The sequence below is a fragment of the Podarcis melisellensis genome, assembly GCF_964234715.1.
Source record: "Podarcis melisellensis genome assembly, chromosome: 9".
NCBI classification, from domain to species: domain Eukaryota; kingdom Metazoa; phylum Chordata; class Lepidosauria; order Squamata; family Lacertidae; genus Podarcis; species Podarcis melisellensis.
The window spans coordinates 12818864-12844818 of NC_138541.1; the positions used below are offsets into that span (position 1 = coordinate 12818864).

Here is a 25955-nt window from a genome sequence, read left to right on the forward strand (position 1 = left end):
ATTGTTTGCTACGGAAATGTGTTGCTGCGTTATCAGTTGCCCGCCACTGGTGAAGTACAGCCACAGTTGTCCTCTCAGAATTTTTACTCAATGGATGCATAAGCAGCTTAATACCTTCAAAGAACTCTCAAGAGCCTCCCTGTTCCCGAGAGGGAAAAAGCGAGTGCAATTTATACAAAAAGATTTATTAAAAAACCAGTAAGACACTACTACGTCATGACACTGTCACACTGGGCTTTAAACACAAGACTTTTGTTCTACAATACTGGGGAACAAAATGGGCGTGGGCATAAATCAAATTGATCCTTAAGCGTAGCAAAAAAAAAAAAAAGACGGTGAAAGCAATTCTGTTGTAATGAGAACGCAATCAAACTTCAGAGGGACCAACATCTTACTTCCAATTCAGGGACTTGATACAAAATTTTTAGTTTGAACTGCTATTAGCAGGCAGCCTGAGCCGCCTCAAAATGAATCTTCAAATGAGAATACTGCTTGTCCACCTAGAGAGAAAGAAAGAGGGGTCAGTTTGTGAAGGCCACAAGTTCTAGCCAAAGTTACAGAAAGTGTTTAGATACCCCTATGTCCCACTATGTAAATATTGTATCAACATTAATCAAATATGCTTTTTTTATTATTTTAAAGCTGAACAGGAGAGTCCATGAGCTGGAAATCCACATGTGCACCACTGTTTGGAAAAGGGTCTTTCCACATCTCTGAAATTACTCAAGAAATACTTGTTTATTCACGAAATGCCGTAAAAATCTCCCCAAAACCCTTTAATGCTCAACCACCACTGAGTAACGGTAGTAGCTTAGCAAGTGGCTATTTTTGGCCCAAACACTTCTGTTAAAGACTTATAATTGCCAGCTAAAACAGCACTACTTGTCCATTAAGAGAAATACAACAAGGAGAAAGGGTTATTAAAATAGGTATACTATAAATAGGTGCGTGTAGTATATATATATATATAATATTGAGAAGTTAGAGGAGTTGACACAACAGGACTTCAGCTCAAGAACATCTTGCAATTACTGCTACAACGTCTATAAAAATGGGAAAAGCAAGCATTAAAATAGATTAATAAAATATAAAATTAAAGACTGGAAAATCCAGAGACAAGCTGTATCCTTAGAAGAACAAACAGTTAAAATTATTCAGTAAAGCTGACGTATTTAACCATTACTGGGCCTGTAAAAAATGCATTAAAAATTACATTACAAGTAGTTTTACAAGCAAAGAAATAAGTGAAGGCAAAGCTTGAAGTATCCATTTTATTATAATGCTGATACAGGATGTTGGAAGAGACCATACCAAACGGCAGCATTCGAGAGCGTGAGCATCTCGTACCCTGTCCGCATTGAGCGGGCCTGTGAGAATCGGGAAGTCAGCGCGACACAGGGCCTGCAAGGAAGTTCCCGCTGGCGGGTACAAACAAGGTATAATATCAGAGTTAGTAGGCAATACTGTTTTCGCTGCAATTCCTTAATTTGTACCCATTAGCAGTACTTTACCTGTTAACTTTACTGACTTGTTAATTTACAGGGCAAAAGGCAAAAGCTTAAGAGCGCCTGGGTTACTTATCTTCAAAGGCATTACGTTACATTACGGTAAGCACTTCTGGGTGCTGCGAAATTTTAAAACATCAATCATTACAATATCTTACGCAATGTACTCAAAAACAGCTACTATTAAGTATAAAGTTACGGCGCAGCTAACAAATGAGGGACGTACCTGTCTGGGGCAGGCTGCCAATGGAATAATTTAGTATGGTTTGTAGCTATTTTGATGACCTCCTCGCCGAGATATCTTCCCATAGCCACTCTGCTGATCTAAAGAAGAGAAAAGGCAATTTAAGGCTCACGGAAATTAAAGAGGCCACTGAGCTTTAAGGCCATCTATTTATTTTGTAAAAGGCTAGATCCCCAAGAAAGCTCTTCACACAGTGCTAGCACCACACATAGGACAGCGGAGCCCTGTTTTATGCCTGTCAATTCCAAGATAAATGGGGACAAACCACTACTTTTACAGAAGCAGGCCATGCAAACTTCACCAGCCCAACAAGGTGATTCATTAAAGACTTCTATAATAATAATAATAAATTTTTATTTGTACCCCGCCCTCCCCGGCCAGAGCCAGGCTCAGGGCAGCTAACATCATAAAACTAACACAATATATAAAGAACCTAAGAACATAAAAACAGGCAATCAATTACCGTATTTTTCACTCTATAAGACGCACCAGACCACAAGACGCGCCTAGTTTTTGGAGGTGGAAAACAAGAAAAAAAATATTCTGAATCTCAGAAGCCAGAACAGCAAGAGGGATCGCTGCGCAGTGAAAGCAGCAATCCCTCTTGCTGTTCTGGCTTCTGGGTTAGCTGCGCAGCCTGCATTCGCTCCATAAGACGCACACACATTTCCCCTTACTTTTTAGGTGGGAAAAGGTGAGTCTTATAGAGCAAAAAATACAGTAATTAAAATACATCTTAAAATTAGTTCAGGGCAAATTAAAATCTGGACAGATGGCAGTCCACGGGTAAAATTGAGAGTGATTAATATTCTCCAGGGTCGACTGTTACCACTGGTCTTATAAAAGACCTGTGAGCAGGCTAGGAAGCCTCTTGAATGCTTGTTCTTATACAAAAAGAAAAGAATCAGACTGAACCCCCGACCAAAGGCCTGGCGGAACAGCTCCGTCTTGCAGGCCCTGCAGAAAGATGTCAAGTCCCGCAGTGCCCAGGTCTCTTGTGAGAGAGTGTTCCACCAGGCCGAGACCACGACCAAAAAGGCCCTGGCTCTGGTCAAGGCCAGTCTAATCTCCCTGGGGACTGGGATCTTCAGGGTGTTATTATTTGCAGACCTTAAGGTCCTCCACGGGGCATACCAGGAGAGGCTGTCTCGTAGGTACAAGGGTCCTAGGCCGTATAGGGTTTTAAAGGTTAAAACCAGCACCTTAAACCTGTTCCTGTACTCCACCGGGAGACAGCACAGCTCATACAGCACCGGATGAATGTGCTCCCGCGGGGCTAAGATCTCCAAAATAAAAGCAGGCAGTGTCAGGTTAAAAGGTGGTACTCCAACAAATCTCCTCTCAGAAGGTGGTTGCAATAATGAGGGATGTTCGCGTCTCACCAGCAGTTTTGAAGGATGGAGAGCAAACAACTTCAAGTTAATGACCAAAGGTTTCCTTAAGAATATGACCTCTTTTGTAATTAGACTAATCTGCAACCTCATGGGGCTCTAAAAGCATTATAAATTTTATTATTATTATTATTATTATTATTACTTGTATACCACCCTTCATTTGCAGATCTCAGGGTAGTTCATAACGTAAAATAATAATCCCCCATACAATACATTTAATAGGGCATTGGATGTCAATAAGCCAAATCAGTATGAATTTAAGTGCAGACCAACAAGTCCAACCTTGGTGCCATCATGGAAAGCCTATTTAAAACAAAAACAATACCACTTCTGGCTTACTAGGTACTGGGCACAAGTCACTATATACCTGATTAATAACCGTATCACCAAAAGTCATCTAAAAGATCATAGCTTTCTGCCAGGATCACTGAGAATGTGTGTGAAGAACAATGTCTACTACCCTCCAAGTTTAAAGTTTTGATTGAGAAGGCGCACTAGCTTTCGGCTTGAGCCTGCTTTTCTCCTCCAGGCTCTCACAGGAACAAAACGAGGGAGGGGAAAAAACAAATGAGCTGCAGAAGGGCTGCAGTGCAGACGTATCCCGAGGACAGCTCCCAAAAGAGCGCTCCAAAAACGCAAGTGCAGTGTTCCGTTAGCTAAATGGTCCGCCTTTCAAATTACTTAAACAGATTTCCTCTGCTAAAAACAGAAGCCTAGCATTTTCTGATTTGGTAGCCACCACCCGAATCAACAGCATTTGCTGGTATGCAAAATATAAAGCATATCTACACTTACTGCTATAATCTCCGTATCCGTAATAGTTGTTGTAGCCAGTGTAGTCATAACCTCCGTAGCCACCATACCCTTGGTTGTTGTATCCACCATAGTTGCCATACCCCTGGTTCCAATAATTACTGTATCCGGGGTTCCAGCTTTGACTGGGGCCTGCAACAGAAGTAAGAGATGGTCACTGGGGGGGAGAGAGCCTAAAATGAACAGTCCTAAACTCTACAAGGCAGCTGGGCTACTCCATCCCTTCTGCTGAGACCCTAGTTGCTTTTGGGCCTTTCTCAGTTGTCAGGCTACTGGAACGTAGCTGATCACTGTAGGAACTGCACTGTAAGAACTGGTGCCTGAACTTGCTTTTCTCCTTCTTTCTTCCTCATGGCTTAAGTGCTACTCTTACTACTGATCTTTATAAGCTGCTCTGGAAGCCTTTTTGGCAAGGTTAAAGTCTTTGAAATAAAGTGCTATTATGCACACTTAACTGGAAGGAATTCCACTGAAATCAGTGAACTGAATTTCCAAGTAAATTATTTTAATTTTAAGTATACTGGGTGTTATGTATGGTTCAGCAAGAGCTACATTGTGCCAAACACCAAGCTATGTTAGTTAGCTTTCCACTATGTTGAAGTATAACTTCATTCCGTGAGCAACCACTCAGGTTCCTTGTAATCCTGAATTCTTAAAAAGGACTGCCAGTTAATATAAAAAGATTCAATGCCTTCACCAAGAAGGGACACTAGGGGCAGGCGCTGTAGATCAGGTAGACGCACTGAGTTCACAGAGATGCTTGGTGAATTTTTAAAACAGAAAGCTGAGAAACATGCACTTAAGAGAAGAGATCTTCGAGCAGGTACTGGAATTAAGTATCAGTGCCAGTTAAATAAAAAATTTACCTCCACCTCTGCCACGAGCTCTTCCAGCAAATCCCCCTCGCGTTCCCCACTGCTGCTGCTGCTGATACTGTTCTTTTGACATCGCTACTTTTATTTCACACTGAAAGAATGGTCAGTAATAGTTATTTCTGCAAAGTGCAAGTGAGCAGCTCTTTCAGGTTCAATGCCAGTTTACTTTAACACTACAAAATCCATCAAAAATAGCAATGCAATTTAAGGAATGAGTTGGCACCTCCAGTTAAACAAAACTTACAGCAGGTAAAAACTGCAGCTATATTATAGTTAAGTGTTAAATCTTCATTTTCACAAAAACACTAGTAAGAATTGAGCTTTGAAGAGGTATCGAGGTGCCGCTCAGCATTCAGGAGCTTTAACTTAATCTTTCTAACCGGCAAAATATTTCCTGGTAAGCGACAACTAGCTTCTGTTTTGTAAACTATGTCATTTTTGTGGGAAGTTACAAGCTCCAAATAAGCCTATCTACCAGTCACTGGCAGAAGAGGGATTGCTCTTTAAGAAGAGGTAAATACTGTTTCCATAGGTAGTTATGAACTCCCCAGCATAAACTGAAGTTTAAATGCTTGAAATGTTACACTGAATGGCGTAATCCAGAGACAGGGAACCTCTGGCTCGAGGGCCTAGTTGCTTGTGAGGCCATTTTCACAATACCATGCCCCACCTGTGTGGGACAGGGAAGGACGCAGCTATAAAGGAGCAATAAGGACCTTCAAATTACCTCCCACCATCAGCACCAACTGAAAGGCACTAACAAACCCCTCTGAAGGGAGGCTTACGCTGATAGCGCACCTGCAAAGCGCTTGATGCAGCAACTTTGAACCTTGACAAGTGGGTAGCCCAGCCCACCCACTGACGCTGGCCCAAAAGATGGGGAATTAGGGATATGGCCCACTGGCCACATACAGTTATCCACCCCCAGCGTAATGTCACAAGCAGTTGATTTTCTAGGTTCTGTCCCACCCTTCGCCCTGCCCTACAAAAGGCATCAGCACAGTCAATATCCTATGTCCAGTGCTCACTGGGCTGTTTTCGGATTCCCCCTCCCTCTCGCAAGAAGTGTGCTTTCCTGCAAGCCTTTGGGGCTCACCTCAAGCCTGCTAATACCTCCCCCCTTTTGTATGGATGGTGTCGTCAACTACATAAAGACCAGCACTTAGATAACTGAGCTCACTATCAAGTATATAGTGACGATTTCAAATTACTTTTTCAAAACAGAGTTGTAAATATTTCTAACAGCTGTGTCTGTATGTGTGTGTGTGTGTGTGTGTGTGTGCACGCATGCTTTTAAACAAATGTTTCACCCCTAACATCCACCAGTGACTCCTCCCTTTCTGTTTTCTTGTCTACTCTTCTGTCTTGATAAGAGCTGGCTGTTATTGACCAAGCAAAACCAGGATTCTCTTTCTAAAGAGGAGGTGCTTTGGAATCATAGCTTGAAACATACTTTACTGAGACCAACGTTGTGGTATTTTTTCTCCATAATTTTCTTCACTGGATCTTCTTCTTTGAAAGTAATGAAGCAAAAACCACGACGCTTGTTGGTTTTGTTGTCCATGGGAAGTTCTATCGATTCCACCTGATCAAGAGATACACAGATCACACAAAAATATGTATTTTGAACAGCTTATAGCTAAGAGCACATGAAGAGCGTTGTTTCAAAGTTCATATTAAATAAAAACAATATAGGATGTAAGTAGTCGGGATGTAAGTAGTCATCTGAAATTCAAACATTACTATCAATGATTGTATGAACTGTAAATTAGAAACCAAACCATAGTCTGAACTGAAGTACAGGGAAGTTATTATTTACAGCCATTTTCCTGCTCAAAACCCAAGTCTCTGGGAAAAATAGCCTTCAGAGTGTATGACTATGATTTGTCCATTCAAACATCATACTAAGTAAGCGTCCTTGCTCATGGTTTGCTGCAATGTTTGAAATAAGCCTCTGCACCTAGGAAAGTGCCCAGAGGTAACCCCACCCCATCATGGATTACTAAATTACTGAAAGAAAACTATGCTAATTGCAGAAGCATTAAATTGTTCAGAGCCAATTTAACCGTAAGTGAAAAATGCCTGAAGTATAACATATTTCAGTAGAATTCTGAATACATATCAAACCTCAGGCTCTCAAAAGAAACTGGCCTACAAATGCAAAATTTCAACCAGTTTGTCTTAAGTATATTACTACTCTAATATTTAATTTGAACTTTTATTGTCTGAGTCAATTAGGCTATGGTTTGTTCTGAAACAATAATAAACAGTGCACTCCACATCCTGCTGAACTCAGGGCAAGCCTCCCATTGATTTCAGTGAAGCTGGAAGTACCCTACTGCTCTGGAAACAAATCAGCCCCAACACAACTGTAACATCCAGAACATCACAACGCAGCTTTTAAACTGATTTGTAGGGGGAAGTCAATAGGAGCCAATAAGCACCTGGTTTAGGATAGTTCTTAGGGATGAACTAAATGTCTATGTCTTCAAACTGAGACCATGATAGAAACTGGTAGTAAGAATGTGGAGACAACAAAGCACCAAAAAGTGTAGTAATGTAGCAAAAATTACATGCAATCAAGAGATTAAAAGTACCACGAAGGAACAGCTTTCTTATTGGGTAGCTGGACCTTTTCTCAGAGCTTCCTCTGTAAGGAATACAAAGCATAGATCTCCTAGGTGCAGCCACTGTCATGAGTTTCATTATTCCCAACGGCTGCATTTGAACAGGGGGTCAAACTAGCCCTACAGCAATGAAATAATTCGGCCTTCCTTCCCCCCTTAAAAAAGTCCTTCCCCATTTTTGTCAGTAAACTGTTTTCCAAAAAAAAAATTTGGGGGAAGTCGTGAATAAGTATGAGTGGTATCTAACAGTGTCTATTTCCCTTCCCCACTGCTATACATACCCTAAAGTTGCTCAGGAGATTCTATCAGCCACTCTGAGCAGTTCTGGAGGTAGGGGAATTACCAAACTAACTCAATATAAACAGACAGGGCAGGTGACTTACCTCGCCAAAACCTCCAAAGTATTCCCTTATTTTTTCCTCGGGCGTATCTGGAGATAGCCCACCAACAAAAATCTTTTTAACTGGCTCTTTTGTTTTCATTGCTTTTGCTCTTTTGGGATCAATCACTTTTCCATTCAGCTTGTGTTCTTTCTGATCCATGACCTGTAAAAAAATAAAACATAAAAAACATGGCATCTTAAACTATATTTCCATGGATACTCAGCAAGAACTAGCAAAGACCTTTTCTGAATTCCTGCAACAATGACAAAGCGTCTTGAACACGTACCTTGTCTACGCTCTCAGCTTCCTTGAACAGCACAAAGCCAAAGCCTCTGGACCGCCCTGTAATTGGGTCTAACTTCAGGGTGCAGTCTACAACTTCACCAAATTTCGTGAAGTAATCCTTAAGATCCTTCTTTGTAGTATCCCAGCTGAGGCCACCGATAAACATTTTCCTGCAGAAGAAAACAAATGTTCAGACGTCCAGACTTTAGTGGGCTTTGCTAGAACAGTAGCAGAGCAATGTGAATAGCCATTAGATAACCCGCCCCAATGCAATGCCTGGTGTTCTCTCCCACCCCACACCCATAGACCTAGGTACCTGCCAAAACAAGCAGTGGGGGGGACAACTGGCGAGCCATCTGAAAAAGGGCTACACACCCCTTTTATAATGAATACACTACTGAAACAAATCAGAATTGCAACAAGAAGGCTGTGGTAAAAGCAAAACCCTACACCCCTTTACCACCCCAGCATATCCCAAGGTAACACCCACCTCAGCAGCCCAACATACTTCTAATAGCTAGAACATTACTTAAACATATAGCGCTGCTATATGCTATATGGCATGGAAGTAACCACATAAACTGGCTGGTGCTATTTAAATTCCACATCCAAAGCTGGCTGATTTTATTGTTCTGTTGTGAACGGTTTGGGTTTCTTACAGGCTAGTGCAAATACAAACCAGTTGCCTAAAATGCAGAACGTCAACAATAAAAGCTTTACACTAAGCATCAAGAATCCTAATGATGTGCTAGTTCCAGTTCTGCTAATTTGTGAGTGAATATACTTCAATGAACTGGATCAAGGCCCTTCTGCAACCCATTGGATTGCAGTGGATGCTCTTGCTTGAGGAAGGGAAAGGGGGGAAGAAAGTTTCACCAATTCCCTCTTAAGCCTCCAGAGCAACATTCAATGCGATTCCAGAGCTCCCTCTCTCTGGAACAGATCTCAGGGGAAGGGCGTGGGAACTGCAGAAAGGAAAGGAGGAATTAGTAAAGTTAACCCCAACCCTTCCACTAATGGGAAGCCTGAATCCAACCCCATGAATGTTTGTATGGTATAAAAGCAATGAAGTGCACAAACTTTAAAAAAAAAAGTATGACAGTCAAGGCTGCAGAAGTCCTGTATGAACTAGTTTTGTGATTACAATGATTTTCACACAAGACAGCACTGCTATCAATGATGACAGACCTCTCCCAAATCAAGTATGTAACCCAGGAGCTACTTCCAAGCAAAGAGGTCGAGACATGTCCACCACTCCCCACAGAAAAGTGCTTGACAGAGTTAATGAACAGTGAATAATACTTAAGAAAGCCACAGCTTGGGGGAAGGGTTAGCCTAAATTGTTTTGAGATTAAAACAGGTAAAGTGGGGGGAAACAGCCTACTGACCAACTCCCAGTGTTGTAACTGTACCGGAAAAGGGACGTACTAGCTTTGTTCAGGAGGCTGTCCCTTCACCACCTAGCATTCAGTCAGGGATTTCCTTATCTTAAGGCTGCACCTTATAACTACAGCTGTGCCTGAAACACCATGTGATGCAATATGGGTTGCTGCTAGAAGTAACATCCCATCTTTGAGCTGCAACTTTCACGTAAAAAGAACCACCCAGAAGGCTGAGCGCTAACTAAGAGCAGTAAGAGAAATCATAAGAGCTGCAGGCTTCCTGAAGCTATTTTCAGGATAAGCTCATGCAAAAATAAATAAATTTGAAGACAGGTATGTAAGTGAATGTGGAATACAAAGTTACCCCCCCCCAAAAAAATCTCTTTTTAATGATTGTATAAAAAAAACTAACTTGGCATGTGTTTGTTACAATCTTGCAAATAATTTGACAGAGGCTGCTAGTATACAATCTTTGTACTGGGCTGTTCATGCTCAGTAATTTGTGATACACTGAACTTCACCACTGAACTGTCGAGGTCTTCCCTGTCTTGTCACCTGCACATGATTATTAAGAACATACCAAGTGAATGGATACTTACAAGTTTGGTTTGTTCTATGGTGCTCTGAGCACTCCAAGTGGAAGATACAACTCAAATGTACTATTTGAACAGCTGCCTTTACTGATAATATTGTGGTGCAGGCCTCCCTTCTCACTGAAGATATTGGTGCATTAGAGAACCACACCTGGAATGCAAACTCCTACAGGTTTAACTGTTACAGTTTCCATGCAGGAAGTCCAATAATTGTAATCTAGTAGACAACGGAATGCCTAATGCAGTGTTTCTCAAACTTGGGTGCCCATCTTATGCTGGACTACAACTCCCATCATTCCTAGTTAGCAGGACCAGTGGTCAGGGATGGTGAGTTGTAGTCCAACAACAGCTGGGGACCTAAGTTTGAGAAACACTGGTCTAATGAATCTAACACTGAGCATCTGTAAAAGTATTGCAATTTTCGGAGTTCCCTTCTGGAAATTCTGACTGTTAAACATTTCAGGTTTAGAGCACAAATTAGTTTCACAGATTCGGAGCACTTCAGTACAAAATGAAACTGCTATCCAGCTGCACATCTACTATCCTTATCAATCAGAAAACAAGATTACTAGCAGTGCAGGAATGTCCTTGGATCATCTTGTAGACATTATTACATTCTTTACTACTGTATTAGGCAAGGCCAGAAATGAAAAGATTTCACAAGTATAGGAAGAAATTATTCCTGCTAATTAAGTCATGCCAAGACAGCATTTTAGGACCAAAGAAGGCAAGAGGCATAAATAAGGGGTACAATTATTTCCAAAGACCATGAGCAAAGCCCATTAAAAAACAAAACTACTCACATGTACAGATGCTCAAAAGTCAGCTATGGCCTGCTTTATATATTATGGCAGTAAAACAGCTACCCAGAAAGGAATTGGTTCAACCTATGTGGACATAGCTTTAACACAAGTGGTTAACCCTGCAGCTCCACTCCATTCGCTCAGCTTGGGCACTGAGGTTCTCCTCAGAGGGTCTTCTGCTGGTTCCCTCACTGCGAGAAGTAAAGTTACAGGGAACCAAGCAGAGGGCCTTCTCGGTAGTGGCACCCGCCCTGTGGAATGCCCTCCCTTCAGATGTCAAGGTTAACAACTACCTGACTTTTAGAAGACATCTGAAGGCAGTCCTGTTTAGGGAAGTTTTTAAGGACTGACGTGTTTTTATTATGCTTTTAGATAGGTTGTAAGCCTTCCAGACTGGCGACATATAAATAATAAAATTATTATTAATAATAATTATTAAGGTTCTCAGTGGCACTCATTCAGTATTGTATAAACCAGGAACCATCATTTGCTTAGTTTCAAAGGCAAGAGTGCTCCACAGTTGAGGGACAGTCTATGCACTCTTCAACAGCCCAGGCTTAATGCTAATAGCAAAGGTATGCTCATATTTGAACTTAGTATCATCGCATAAAATAGCAGCAGAGACCATCATGCCGAGGCCCAGTGATTTAGGTCACTTACTATGCCTTAACTAGCACTATCTCAATAACATTGCCCAGCCAGGAGAGCTGCAGTATTTTTGAGCCCAACACTATGCAATAATTTCCCTAGGGAGGCCACCTGGCACCCAACTTGCTGTCTTTTCAGCATCTGGCTAAGGCTTTTCTTCTGTCCCAGTTTTAAAGATCTGGCTTTACGGCTGGTCACTTTAAAGTATGTACTTGGCAGCTGCTTAGTTCTGTGATATATATATTTGGTTACAGATAGGTAGCCGTGTTGGTCTGCCATAGTCAAAACAAAAAAAAATCCTTCCAGTAGCACCTTAAAGACCAACTAAGTTAGTTCTTGGTATGAGCTTTCGTGTGCACGCACACTTCTTCAGATACCAGATAATTACTGGTATCTGATAATTACTGGCACACTTACCCTTCAGATAAGAGATATATTTGGTTGTCTCTTAAGTTGTTGTTTTGCTATAGTCATCCAGAACTCCAAAAAGCTTGCCACATTTTTGTTACATTTTAGCTAGTCCTAATAAAAATATTGTCCAACTGTGGATTTTAGAGGTTTCTTCCCCCATATGGGGGAACATGGCTACCTTTTGCTTCTTATTTTACAAGCTAATAAATGGAACCCTTTAAAGTCATCCCCCAGTTAACTACATTACAAAACTCTAGGCTTGGAGGTACAAATGAATGAATGGCAATCACCAGAGTAAATTACTTATGTATATGCTACAAAAGGATACTGCTCAGCTATCCTGTTAACATTTTCCCCCCATGCATTACATAAGACATGCAATATACATTAGTTGAGGGAACATAGTGTTATCCTTTCCACACTGTAAAAGTCTCAAAGTAAGAAAGCTGCTTAGGTGACCAACCTAACCCACTGAAAGACAATGCAACCTTCGGCCAGATAGTGGATACCCTCATTATAAACAATGGGGATGGGCTTTTCACCCAGGATTTCCACATATCTCTGCAGCCACTAACACAAGACACAGATAAAGAGAATGCCATGGGACCACCAAGTAAAAAGTAGGTTTCATGACCAGACAAAAGAGGGCTCAGTGGAAAGCTTCGCATTCGTTTTGAGAGCTACAGAATGTGTACCATCAAGCTCTTGCATGAGCTTATATGACTGTCTTTTGCACAATACAAAACTGAAAATTTGCACAGAATGGGCTCCACGCGTCATTTCTAGCGAGGTAGCAGCGCAAGTCCATCTGCAGGGAAAACAATGAGCCTTGTGACTGTCTACTCTCAGCGATACAACTCTTTTGTTTTCATGCATCCCGGGCTAAAACAAAAACAAAAAAACAGCAGGGCTCATTCATAAAGACTACAAGGCATCGTCTGCATTTGACAGCCACTTCTACACTGCAGTTTTAGTGCATGTTTACAGCGCCCAGACTATGCACACCGGAGCACCCACTTTCGCACCATGCAGCCCCCTCTGCATTAGATGCATTTTGCTCCGTTGCAACCCGAGGGTGGCTTCCAACTCTTCTCCCTTACAAAGTCGGCAGGGCTGCCGAAGCAAACGGGGGCCATTCTTTCTTTAGAAGCCACGCGGGGTTCGCTAACGCAGACCCTACGGGCAAGGTCTCGAGGGCCATAAAACCAGAAACACACACGCACAACCCACCCCCACCCCCCGTATGCGGAGCAAAGTAAGGCTACGAAACGAAGAGATCGCTCTTGCAACAGGCAGCTAGCTGCTCCTCGGAAGTCGCCCGAGGCGCAGGAGCGCCGCTCGCCCGCTTAGACTTGGAAGCCATCAGATAAAAGCACCAGAATGGACAAAATTTAATGATTACTTAGTTAAATATGTTAAATTAAATTAACTGAAAACAATGAAGCGAGGAAGTCACTTAACAATAAGAGTAATTTTTAATAAGGCTGTGATTTATGTTTGCTTGTCTTATATGTTTGTTTATAATGTTGTAAAAACCAATTAAAAAATTGGGGGGGAGATGCGCGTCCACGACCCCCGTTTCCTTCCTCCCCGGGGGACTCGCGCATCTCCATCCTAAGACTACCCGGGGAGGGGGAGGGGAAGCGGGGGAGATGCGGAGCGAAGCACCACTGAGGGGGCAGCAGAACCAATTTTGGGGAGCGGAAAAGGAGGTTCCCCTAGGAAATAATTACGTTTCTCCCGACTCGGGAGTAAGCAGGCGGGTCAACGCGAGGCGGGATGAGGCCCACCGTCGTTCTCCTCCTCCACCACCCGCTCGCCTACCCTTCATCCTCCTCGTTCTTGCTCGCGTCGATTTTCGCTCCCTCCGATTCTCCGGTGCCGGTACCGCCGCCGCCTCCTCCACCGCCGCCACCTCCTTCGGCGCCGCCGCCGCCGCCTCCTCCGTTGCCCGAGGCCCCTTCAAGCTGCTCGGCCTGCTCCGAAGCCTCCGCGGCAGCGGCATCTCCGGCGAACGGCTGCTCCGACATGGTGTCTCGGCCGGCTGGTCTCACAGGAAAAGGGAGAGAGGAGAGTCGCCGAAGGTTTGTGGGGGGAGAGAAGAAGGCGGGATCCTGCGAGGCGCGGGGGGGGTGGAGCGGAGTCAGTAAGGGCTGCGCTGCCCGACCGCGACGAAAACCGCGACGGCGTCGGCAGCGGCGGCGACGACGTGCCAAGCGCGGGCTGCTGGCGTTTCCCTCCTTTCTCGCACTTTAATGGCGCCGCCTCGATGGTTCCCAACCTAAAATGGCCGACGGAAGGAATGCGGCGGCGCGGCCACGTGACCGACGCCCCAGTTTTCTTTCTTTCCCTCCTCCCTCACGCCGTGCGCGCGCATTCCCTCGCCTCGAGATCGTTTTTTGCTAGAGGAAACCATAGAGACGCGGGCGGACGGGGGAGCTAGAGGGGCCGTCGCTGGCGGCGTGGCGACTTTTCCGTTCCTCTAGTCTAGCCAATTGTCTATACTGAGCCCCTTCGGGCCTGTTGTTTGTTGTTATTGCGTTTATTTATTATGACGACTGCCTCAGCTTCCCTCAAGTAATCCCAGGGAAGTTTAAAAAACAAAAAAAAAAAAACGCAGGTCCGCAGCAGTTTTTACAAAACAATAAAAGCACAAATGAAACTGGGGTATGAATTTGCTGAACCAATTTTTAAAAGGGATATAAAAAAGGGAGGCGTGAGGAAGTCAGGAAAATAAGTTAATCAAAGGTGAGAAATAAAAAAAGGGATTTTTGTTTTTTGTGTGTTTTTTTTCTTTTTCCTTTTTATGTTAAATGTTTGTATTCTTGTATTTTGTAACTTTGTATTTTTGTGTTTTTCTTCTCTATTTGTTGCTCTGGAATTTCTTTATTGTTAAAACTTAATAAAATATTATTTTTTTAAAAAGCACAAATGAAACTGAAATAAAATAAATAAATAAATAAATAAAATAAAACTGAAGGGCGGGGAGTGAATAATAAGGGAGCAGCAGACAATAGGCAGGCCGCCATCACAGGCCTCACAACACAAACCCCGGATGTAGGAGGTTTATTTCTCCCACAGAACTAAGAACCCGGAGCGCCACTCGGACTCCCTTTATTCCTGTCACAGAAGCGCCGCCATTCCGTGCGCGCTCTGAAAGAGGAGGTCTCGGAGCCGGAGATCCCGCGAGGGTCTGGGCCAAAGGGAGCGGGTCTCTCCGGGGAGATGGAAGCGCGACTCCCTCGCAGGAGGAGAGGGAAGGGCGGGAGGCGGCGGCGGTGGCTCAAGGCTGTCCTGGATTAGACCAGTGGCTGCTAAAATAAAGGATTAAGATCGGAACTATTGTATTTTGGAGCAGGACCAAGGAATCACATCAACTCCTGATAACCAGAACACGGGAAGTCATCCAAAAATGTTTAATTCGGAACTGAATTAATAGGCTCTTTTGATTGTATTGATATTGTATTAATGTGGCCAGCATTGGACTGTTATTAATGAAAAATAAAAAGCACTTAAAAAAAAAAAGCTGTCCTGGATTATGAACATAATCCCGCCAGATCTTGCACTGCCTGCAGAACCAGAACCGTTTGCTATTGCATTTATTGCGTTTGCAAATTTCCGCCCGCATTTAACAGGCGAACGATCCTGTGAACAATCCCACGCGCGTCCATAACACGTTCAGCGATGAGAAGCGCTTTGTGCAGTGCTGTATGAGATGCGAGAAAGACACGAGATGGGTTTGTGAGACATGCCCAGTACCCACTTTTATTTATCAAAATACCATCTTTTTTAAAAAAAACAAAAAGCATCAGCTTCATCCACCTGATAAAGCAGACTGTGGTTCACCAAAGCCCATGCCATAATAAACCTCTTTTAAGGCGCCACGAGGCCCTTCGTTTTTGCTGCAAAAGACTGAAACGACCACCTCTCTGCAAATCTGAAAGCAATGACACATTTCAAAATTAAACGACAGACAATATTGTACTAAGAACCTCCAAAAATGCATAGCAGCCTGGATTATATAGTACAAACAGAGCATTTTTTAAATACAGGAATTTCACCGGTGGCACAGAGCAGATTGCCATACTGGAACAAGTGAGCTTCAAGAGGAGACCGTTAACATGAATAAAATTCATCAAGAGGTTCAGTGCTGTCACTTTTGGGTTGGCTCGCAAGTTTTTAGTAACGCTGCCAGGATTTATCAGCAACAGCTTCTTGTGAATCGTCAGTCTTAATTAGTAGTTATCACTGTTCTTTTTGGCATTTCATTTCTTTCTGAACTGCTTACAATTCCCTCCCAGTATTATACACGCCTGCCTACTGGCTGACTTACTGAATCTGAAAGACTGCATTCTATGAAACTAGAGTTCTAAACTAGTTGTCTTTAAAATATACAAGACCCTTAGTTTATGAAGGGGAACATGCTAGTCTGTCAGTGAGAGAATGCTTTGCCTCAAAGTCTCATGTTAAAGGGCAAACTCTCTTCCTGATGTTCAGGGGCTCTCATTAAATATCCTTGTACACTAGGCAAATATATGATTCTTTTCCCAGGCCTTAGGCTAATTAAACAATCTAGTTGTACCTTGGACCCCGAACACCTTGCGACTCGAACGTTTTGGCTCCCGAACGCGCTCCTGTAGCCAATCGGAAGCTGCGCCTTGGTTGTCAAACATTTTCAGAAGTTGAACAGACTTCCCGAACAGATTCCATTCGACAGCCAAGGTACGACTGCATAGCCTTTTAAACTCGGGGGGGGGGGCGCAAATGGTTTTTACTATGCTATTTTTGTTTTACAGTATATTGTAACCTGCTCTGTGATCTTTGTATGGTTTAGAAATTTGATAAAACTCTGGCATTTCAAGATAGAGGCAAATCATCATAGGAAATATATTACTGAATGGTCTGACTAGGGCAAATGGCAGCTTCCTTACCTTCCTAGGACCTGAGACTTACCTTGATATCACACCTTTCACGCCCCATAAGGAGTCTCAAAGCGGCTAACAATCTCCTTTCCCTTCCTCCCCCACAACACTCTTGAGGTGAGGCTGAGACTTCAGATAAGTGTGACTAGCCCAAGGTCACCCAGCAGCTGCATGTGGAGGAGCGGTTCATCAGATCGCTCTTAACCACTACACCACGCTGGTTCTCTTGAAAGAACTGGTGGCAACATCTAAGGATGAGCAGGACACAGCGGAAAGTTTTTTAAATGCAAAAAAGGGTGGGGAAGTAGGATTCCCTCTCAGATTACATGTACTGTATTGCATACTGATGGGACGCAGGTGGCGCTGTGGGTTAAAGCCTCAGTGCCTAGGATTTGCCAATCGAAAGGTCGGCGGTTCGAATCCCTGTGGCGGGGTGCGCTCCCGCTGCTCGGTCCCAGCGCCTGCCAACCTAGCAGTTCGAAAGCACCTCCGGGTGCAAGTAGACAAATAGGGACCACTTACCAGCGGGAAGGTAAACGGTGTTTCCGTGTGCGGCTCTGGCTCGCCAGATGCAGCTTTGTCACGCTGGCCATGTGACCCGGAAGTGTCTCCGGACAGCGCTGGCCCCTGGCCTCTTAAGTGAGATGGGTGCACAACCCCAGAGTCTGTCAAGACTGGCCCGTATGGGCAGGGGTACCTTTACCTTTACCTTATTGCATACTGACATTGAAACAATGTGCACCATTATATAAACTGCTCAATTACTATCATGGTCAGAGGTCCTTTTTGGTGACCATTCAACATTAAGGTAAGGAGAGATGACTTGAGAGTCTGATTTGTGGGGAAATGGTTGCCCACACTGATCGGTAGCAATGAGAAAGAGCCTCTTGCCTCATAAAACCCAGACTATCGTTTTTATTATTAATATATTCTTTTATATAGAAAGAATGCAGCACTGAAAAAGCCACATCCCCAAATACCATGTAATACTAGATAAGGGAACAATAATGAAAGGGCAGGTACTCATGGAGTAAACTCCCCAGGCACTGATTATTTTCATAGGGTTTGCTTTTCCTGCGGACTAGCACTCGTTTCCATTTCTATCTTAGATTCCTTTTACTGTTAAGGCCACTGGACTGTAGAAATCTAAAGACTGCTGAGACACAGCCTTCTCGTTTACAAGAAAATAAAGCTCAGGGGGATGGAGAGACTAAACACTATTCATACCTTTAGTTTTTGAAAGATCAGACAAAGTTCTTGGATTCCATTTGAAAGCCCTAGTGTTTATGCCAGTGATTGTCATTATCATAACTAAGGCTAAGTAGACACACTGCATCATCCCATTGTGTTTAGACTGTATTGGCTGCAACTGCCAAGTCGGTGTCAAAGCATGAGCTATGGACAAACACCCCTCCTAGTACTTAAAACTTTTGATTAGATCAGTTTGTTGTATTTTAATGAAACAGCATTTTGTCTTCCTTAGTAGTAAAAATACCTTAGCTGCACAACTTAATTACAATGCAAATGTTCTTTTTAAAAAAACACCCAAACGACCAGCCAACCATTTTCAGTAAACCTAGGTTATGTTTCAGTTTCTGTTCAGTGTTTTTCAAAGAAAAGAGATGACTTTCCTCCATGCAGCTGCATCATACATAGATTAGGGACTATATATCAACATAAAAGAACACACTTGCTTCTATAATCAATAAAGTCTCTTCATTTTTAAAATGAAAATGTCGGTGATAGAATCATGTTGCAGTACAGCATGGAATACAGTTGAGACACACATACCCTTGAATTTCTCTAGCACACACTGTGTGGGTTTAACATGTTGCAATATTGCTCACAAGTACCTAATGGTATTCTTGAGCCTGATACAACCGCCGTGGTATTCTCAAAATGCTGAAGACAGCACTCACAGAAGAGAAGCATTTTTATTTGGGTCATTCAACAAAGAAATACAAATAAAAATTGTATAAACACAAGAACCACATTGGCATCATAACACAGATGACAAAAGGACAAAAAGTAAAAACCATAAAGAAAACTATTCGGCCGCTATGTACAGTTGGACACTGTTGTGTCATACACTAAAAGTCTTTTACAAAATAATCTCATGTCACGAAGACCACCCTCCAGTCAGTCCTGATGTTCTGCAAGATGGCTTTGCTGTAGAATCTACCTACAACCAAGACAAAAAACATTATGAGACTAGTGCAACGTTTACAATCGTTTTTAAAAGGTCCATTTTCATGAACTGCTTTAAGTCCTCTATTTATTCCTCGCTTCACTGTTAAAGATCATATGCATCTCTGTCAACATGAAATATTTCTGATGACCCAATTGCACTTTACATGCCCAGGCGTCCCAGTTCAGCTCAAATGATGGAGCTATGTCAAAGAACTGCAGAAACTCAGCAAGGAAGTTCTTGGTTTACTAGAAACCAAGCTGTAGAAGAGCCTTTCACGGCTTCAACTGCTAGCGGGAAAGAGAAAGTGGCAATACAAGGAAAATTATTGTTAGCCAAGTGATTAAATAGAAACTGCCATCTGCATATGATCTTTAATGTTTCCAGATTTAAAAGTTCGTTTAGGTTTGTAGAATTCACTAATAGCTATAAAAGAAAAAAGCAAGCATTAAATCTTAAAGAACGAACACTTAAAACGAGGTTCCACAATTGATATACAACACTAAACAGAAGACCAAAAATGATTAAGCTGTAAAGGCATTTATGCACTTTAACTCCTGTAAAAAACCATTTTAAGTTAAGACACTTAAATCTTCAAAGAAGATTTTTAAAAAGAAGCCAAAGTCTGAAGTTTTCCACTTTAATCTTTACACTGGTACATGAAGTTGGAAGAGACCATACCACAGGACAGCGTTTTCTGGTGTATGCCTTGCGCTCTGCCTGCAACGTGCGACCCCCAGAGATAGACGTGGTCAGGGTGACACACGGCCTGCAATGAAGTTCCCGCTGGCGGGTACAAACAAGGTATAATGTCAGAGTTAGAAGACAACAATCTTGTTTTGCTTAAGTTGTACCCATTTCAGTACTTTACCTGTTGGTTAACACTTCTATTAAGTTTAATTATTCCTCTACACCACCTGGCACACAATGTAAGCAGAAAAACTCTTATGTTTCTCTGAAGTACTAAGGACGATGAACCACCTTTTACAGAGTTAAAGATCTATAGACACTTAAAAGTAAAGAGTTTTAAAAACACATTTCAAAACACGTTTTTTAAAAAAGTTTTTTTTTAGAAAAAGGCTATCCAAGAAAAGTGGTTTATACTTGTTTGTCTATTGATCTTTAAATTAGATTAGACGTATGGGTGGTGACACTTTCACTCAATACACACCTGTTTCTTTCCAGGTTTTCCTTTAGTATGGCTGGTAGTTGTTTTGGTGATTACCGCCACCTCGGGAAGCCTTTCCATAAGTGCTTTGCTGTCCTGTTCAGGAGAGAAATTGCAGCTTAAAAGTCCATCTCAAAACCACAGGAGACTCAAAAGATGCTGTACCAAACTATTATTGGAATCGTTACAGATACTTACACAAACCTCTATCAGTTTCAATACAGACTCACACAACTCTTAGAAACTCCCACAAGTAAAAATGCATAAAGAAATACGCAATACCCTCCTCTTCCTGCCCCATAGATGCCAGGATGAGAAAGATAAAACTACCCTAAATCTGTAGTATGAACTAGAGGCAATGTTGAAAGAAAAGAGGCTTACCACTGTAGTCAGCGTATCCCTGTCCATAGCCATAACTTGGGTAGTTGTACCCAGAATAATCATATCCACCATAGCTGCTGTAACTCTGATCACTGTAAGGACTGTTGTAACTTCCATATCCTTGATCGTAATAGTTGTTATACCCTTGGTTCCAGCTTTGACCTTGACCTAAAATAAAGTGATTATGACATGAAATCTTTAGAACTGCTTTATTTAAAACATTTTTACTCTAATATTCAGCTACAAAGGCTCCCAAATTAAAAGAAGGTAGAACCATCTCTCCCCTCAGTCTTACAATGTAGTATCACTCCAAGAACACCCCCTCAGGTTGCAACACCTGATTCAGATGGTTCCTGGAGACACATTTCAGCTGTTAAGATTTAAGGCACACTCACCCCTGCCACGTCCTCTGGAACCACCACGCCCACCAGATGAAGCGCCTCTGCCTCCCTTCTGTTGCTGCTGTTGCTGCCTATATACATCTTTGGGCTGTGCTACTTTTATCTCACACTAGATGAAAACAAAAGTGCAGAACTGTAATGCTACATACACGAAGGACTTAACATTCTGAACTATTATCGCTCTTGCATGCAAGAGAAAAGGCAAGTGACAAACACAAAGCAATACCTTTCCAGAACCAATTTGATGGTATCTGCTTTCCAACAATTTCTTTACCGGTTCTTCATCTGAGTATGTGATGAAACAGAAACCCCTTCTTTCATTTGTCTTCGTGTCCATGGGAAGCTCAATATTTTCTATCTGAAAATCACAGTTAAAAGCTGTAAAACCTAACCCAATGTCAGCTTTCACCAAACTAGTGCTCTCCGTGTGTTTTGATCTACAACTCCCATCAGTCCCAGCCAACACAGCCTTCCTTCATCCTCTTGGCCCTATTTTGCAATGTGTATATACCTTCACTCTTCCAGCTTCCAACCTCTATCATCCCATTTTTTGCAAACCCTCATGCCTAAAACTAAATCTCTAACTTCTACATGCTCTCAAATCCTTCCCCTGGACTCTGATTGAACTCAAGCTACATTTACTCACATTCATCCAATGCTCTTCCCTCATTCTTTTTGTTACCCTCTGAAGTCCTTCCTTCACCCCTCTTACTTTTACCTCATTGATGCAATTTAGACTACAAATTCTTTGAGACAAGGATCATCTTTTCTTTATGTTACTCTTAAGCACCAGATGCATTACAGTGCATCAACCAATAATTAATATTTTAGGCAGCTTGCAATAAGTCTTAACTGAATAGTGTAAAAATCCGAACCCATGCCCCTACTTCCATTGTAAACGCAACTCTCAAATTGTTCCCATTTATTCCCACTGTAAGCTCTCAAAGTCAACGACCCCATGAGTAAAGCTATCAAGCTACTCAAAGGTCACATCTGCACATAATAAGCCAGAATTTCTGGCCTATTTTGAATCAGCTTTACTGATCATAGCTTCTTGCAGCAAACTCTGATCTCTAACTTGGACATAATGAGATGTCAGAGCTCCCTCCTACATTAATCCTGATTGTGCCAGAGGATCAAAATATAGGAGTGACCAGGAAACACTGCTCACTCAGAAGGTCTAGCTTACTGTTGTATGCAAATGCAGACAGTGTCATTCAAAACTACTATATTACATTAAGCCCTCAACTTTTGGGGATCATGCCTAAAGCCAAAATTACAGTCAAAACACACTGGGTGCAATGTTGGATGAGATTGCCACGTTCTTTTTACTGGGTGTCCAACCCTTTTTAAATTTGGCCAAGCATGTAAAGCTGAATGCATACAAGTTAAATGTGCACAAGTTGCAGGCTTCTTGTACAATTTAGAACAAGCAATGTTTTACCAGTAAGTATGCCACAAAATACCCCTCAACTGTGGGCACAAAAAATGCTAGACAAAGACAACAACAAAGATTATACCTCTCCAAAGCCACCAAAATATTCCTTTATTTGCTCTTCAGATGTATCTGGACTCAGTCCACCAACAAACACTTTTTTGGGTGGCTCTTTCCCCTTTAAAGCTTTTGCCCTTTTGGGATCTATTAACTTGCCATCCAATTTGTGTTCCTTCAGTTCCAAAACCTAAAAATACACGAGTTCAAATTCAGACTCAGAAAATGAAAATATTTCATAAGTATTCAGAGATGCTACTTATGGCCATTTAACACCAAGACTTACATACCTTCTCAACACTGGCAGCATCTTTGAAAAGCACAAAGCCAAAGCCTCTAGACCTCCCTGTGACAGGATCTGTTTTAATTGTGCAGTCCACCACTTCTCCAAAGCGAGACAAATACTCCGTCAAATCTTTTTTGCTCGTATCCCAGCTTAGGCCTCCAATGAACATTTTACTGCAATGAAAGGACAGAGATTTGATTAAATTATACCTTCCCAAAACATTATAGATTTAATGTATGTTTTGACTTTCCATGTGCAAGGTAGCTAATAAATTTAAAGTAAGGCAATTACACTAACCAATACAGAACAAAATTATTAAGCAAGATAGACAACTATGCTTGATTGCCCCAACTCATTTACCATGTCTCTATTGTATTCCACATAAATTAGAAAAACTAAAACATGTCACACGATGTACAGTCACAAGTTAGTAAGAAAAATCCAAAACCTCATTTTTGGCATAAAGGGGATCCTTCAGAATACTGCTCTACTGATTTGTCCTGCATATGTGGTTCAAACTGTAAGCAAAGGTGACTGTAAAGCTCCTTGCATTTTTATATATTAAAGTCCTATCTCTTATCCCTACCATGGGAATAGCGGGCATAAAGTTCTCAATGCTGATCTACAAGGTCATCTTTATTTTCCATTATTTGGGGGAGAAAGCATTTTAATCTCAAAAAGCCCAAATACAAGAGTAGCCAAGTATAGGTTAACATTTTCATGAAGCGGAACACATTCTGTGTCTATTCTGAGATTATAACAACTCTTGTAATTTCTAATGCCTCTACACAACAGTAAATGTATATATGGTTTAAAACACATGCCTATAGAAACTCTATGACACTTTCATTCACGCAAAGAAAGTATTAGCCATGCTTAGTGTGAAGCTTATTTTGTTTAAATGGGACTTACTTCCAAGTAAAAGTATATGGATTGGATGTTATTGGCAGGCAAACACAATCTATCCTGATTTAAGACTTTGCAACAGGAATGAAAGGTACGTGTTTGATTAACTGCTCATCCTATCTTGAGCTTAGAATGGAATCAGGACAGAAAGAATGACATTAGACATCCTTCCCTGGAAGCAGGAAACTTGCATAAGTAAAGACAACTATCAGCTTTGATTAGTCTTGCAACAATGATACATTTCAAGAAAACTCGAAATGCAGGATAACATGAAAGTGCAGATAACTAACCATGCTCTCAGTCTTAACAGCCCTGAAAGGTAGGTCAATGGGGATTTCATATTGTAGGTGACTGGGATAAGGCCTTAGAGAACTATGCGGCCCTGCATGGCCAACACCCAGGAATAGTGGGAATTGCAATCCAGCATCATCAAAAGGATGGCACAACAAGAGGTTTGAAGACGTTGTCAAGGCAAATCTTTAAAAATGTAGTATAAACACCAACAACTGAGAATCACTGGCCTGTGAGCGCTCCTACTGAAGAACAGCCTTTACCAAAGGCATCATGGCCTTTGAAGCAGAAGAAATCAGAAAAGGAGAAATGTGCTAAGAGAAAGGTGCAGTTTGGCAAATCCTTACTGTGATCAACTACCACCTGAAACCTCTGACTCCACTGTGGAAGGATGTATGGATCCAGAATTGGCCTCCACAGTCACAGACACACCGTTAAGACCATATTCATGTAAAACAATCTTACTCGGTTACGAGTGATCACCAAAGAAGACAACTACATTCAAGAGTGATGTTGCATGATAATAATAATAATTTAATATTTGTTGCCAGGCAAAGTGCAGCAGTTATGATTGTTGGGAGTAGGGCAATGTTTCTGCAACTTGGGAGTTATAGTCCAACAACAGCTGGAAGACCCACCATCCCTGACCATTGGTCCTGCTAGCTAAGGACAATGGGAGTTGTAGTTCAACAACATCCAGAGACCCAAGTTTGAGAAACACAGGACCGGGGCCTGGGAGGGTTCCAATCCCCCCTCGGCAACTTGCTCTCACCCTAACCTACCTCACAGGGTTGTTGTGGCGTTTAAACTTAATGGAAGGGCAAAGGGGACCACGAGCGCCTTACGGGGTGGGGGAGGATGGGACAAAAACTTAACATAAATAAGTGAAGCAAAATGCACTAGTGTAGCAATCCTGTGATGAGCGCAGCCTTGGCAGAGATCAAGTGCGCCCAGAACCCAGCAAGATGCTTTGAGAGCCTCACCCACAACGAAGCCTACACTGGCCTGGCCGGCAGCGGCTCTCCAGGGCTGCAGAGCAGGTAAGTCTCTCCTTAGCCCCCCGCTGGGGATCGAACCTGGGACCTCCCCGCACGCGAAACAGGCGCCCCTTACTACTCCTCCCCGGTTCCCACACTGCGCACGCGGCGGCGGCGCCAGCTTTCCTTGATCCCGCCCACCGCGCTCCCCCATAGGCTGCCGCTTGCGTCACGGCGCCTTAACGGGCACCTTCCCGGCTCCGCCCAGTTGGAAGCCGAGGACGAAACGCGCGAGCGGGCGGGGGGCGGAGCGAAGGACACACAAAAGGGGCCCGGGGAGGCGTGGCTCGCGTGGGAACGGCCTAGTCACGTGGCCGAGCCGCCTCAGTTTTCCCCCCCTCCCTCCCTCCTTCCCGCCATTTACTTTTCCTACAGGACAAAATGGCGCCCTCGCTCTTTTCCTCCCCCTCCCCTCGCCACGCCGCGAGGCTGGTTTCCTCCACCTGCTCGGCTGCCCTTCGTACCCGTCATCTTGCTGGTTCTTGCTGGCGTTGATCTTGGAGCCCTCGGCGAAGTCGTCCCCGCCGGCGCCGGAGCCCGCGTTGTTGTTGTTGCTGCTGCCGTAGTCGGTGTTGTCCTCCATGGCCGAGAAGGGCCGAGAAGAAGCGCGCACAACAGACACACACACAGAGAGACAAGACGAGAGAAGGGACAAGCGAGCGAAGCCGAGCAGAGTATTAAAATGGCGGCCGTAACAAGAGATCCGGGCAGAGCCTGCGCCGCGGTTATATACGGCCTCTCTCGCCCAATCGGCGCCGTCCGCAGGCGCAGGCGCGGAGGAGGGTGAGGGCGGAGGGATTTCCTGTAGGAAAAGAGCGCTCCAGTGGCGGAAGGGCAATGGCCGAGGCGTGAGCAGAAGTGGGTTGGCACTATGTTAAGAGCAGGGCCTTTCGGTTTCTTCCACCAGGGACTCCACACGT

General features: G+C 43.0%; 2 protein-coding genes across 11 annotated transcripts; both read right to left on the reverse strand.

The window, feature by feature from the left end:
• Positions 1-169: 169 nt before the first annotated feature.
• Positions 170-14251, reverse strand: HNRNPD (heterogeneous nuclear ribonucleoprotein D). Of its 5 annotated transcripts, XR_014171621.1 has the most exons (9): positions 13788-14251; positions 8128-8296; positions 7842-8003; positions 6285-6416; positions 4823-4922; positions 3939-4088; positions 1732-1829; positions 1312-1418; positions 170-500 (listed from the first exon to the last, which is right to left on the reverse strand). XR_014171621.1 is itself a non-coding variant. In XM_081925279.1 (8 exons), exons 1-7 carry the CDS (start codon positions 13991-13993, stop codon positions 1762-1764), a joined length of 987 nt encoding a protein of 328 aa, XP_081781405.1. In that variant the 5' UTR covers positions 13994-14251; the 3' UTR covers positions 170-500; positions 1732-1761. The 5 variants fall into 5 exon arrangements, 3 of the variants coding, with proteins under 3 accessions (XP_081781405.1, XP_081781406.1, XP_081781404.1); XR_014171622.1 differs by having other exon boundaries at positions 1312-1829; XM_081925279.1 differs by lacking the exon at positions 1312-1418.
• A 4549-nt stretch (positions 14252-18800) lies between these two features.
• HNRNPDL (heterogeneous nuclear ribonucleoprotein D like) lies at positions 18801-25747 on the reverse strand. 6 transcript variants are annotated; one of them, XR_014172050.1, is made up of 9 exons: positions 25479-25746; positions 22806-22974; positions 22544-22705; positions 21250-21381; positions 21018-21132; positions 20623-20790; positions 20245-20337; positions 19755-19859; positions 18801-19063 (listed from the first exon to the last, which is right to left on the reverse strand). XR_014172050.1 is itself a non-coding variant. In XM_081926469.1 (8 exons), exons 1-7 carry the CDS (start codon positions 25616-25618, stop codon positions 20267-20269), a joined length of 957 nt encoding a protein of 318 aa, XP_081782595.1. In that variant the 5' UTR covers positions 25619-25746; the 3' UTR covers positions 18801-19063; positions 20245-20266. The 6 variants fall into 6 exon arrangements, 4 of the variants coding, with proteins under 4 accessions (XP_081782595.1, XP_081782594.1, XP_081782596.1 ...); XR_014172051.1 differs by having other exon boundaries at positions 18801-19067; XM_081926469.1 differs by lacking the exon at positions 19755-19859.
• Between the last annotated feature and the right edge of the window lie 208 nt (positions 25748-25955).

What these genes read in the sequence shown, in the direction of transcription:
- HNRNPD (XM_081925279.1), bottom strand. Translation starts at nt 13,993, where the DNA reads ATGTCGGAGCAGCCGTTCGCCGGAGATGCCGCTGCCGCGGAGGCTTCG. An exon ending in AAGCTGAGAGCGTAGACAAG is followed by an intron (nt 8,004 to 8,127) that starts GTACGTGTTCAA and finishes ATTTTTTTACAG; the next exon opens with GTCATGGATCAGAAAGAACA. An exon ending in AGCTCGTGGCAGAGGTGGAG is followed by an intron (nt 4,089 to 4,822) that starts GTAAATTTTTTA and finishes CTTCTGTTGCAG; the next exon opens with GCCCCAGTCAAAGCTGGAAC.
- HNRNPDL (XM_081926469.1), bottom strand. Translation starts at nt 25,618, where the DNA reads ATGGAGGACAACACCGACTACGGCAGCAGCAACAACAACAACGCGGGC. An exon ending in TACGAAGGGCAGCCGAGCAG is followed by an intron (nt 22,975 to 25,478) that starts GTGGAGGAAACC and finishes CTTTCATTGCAG; the next exon opens with TAAAATGTTCATTGGAGGCC. An exon ending in ATTTTGGTGGCTTTGGAGAG is followed by an intron (nt 21,382 to 22,543) that starts GTATAATCTTTG and finishes TGTGATTTTCAG; the next exon opens with ATAGAAAATATTGAGCTTCC.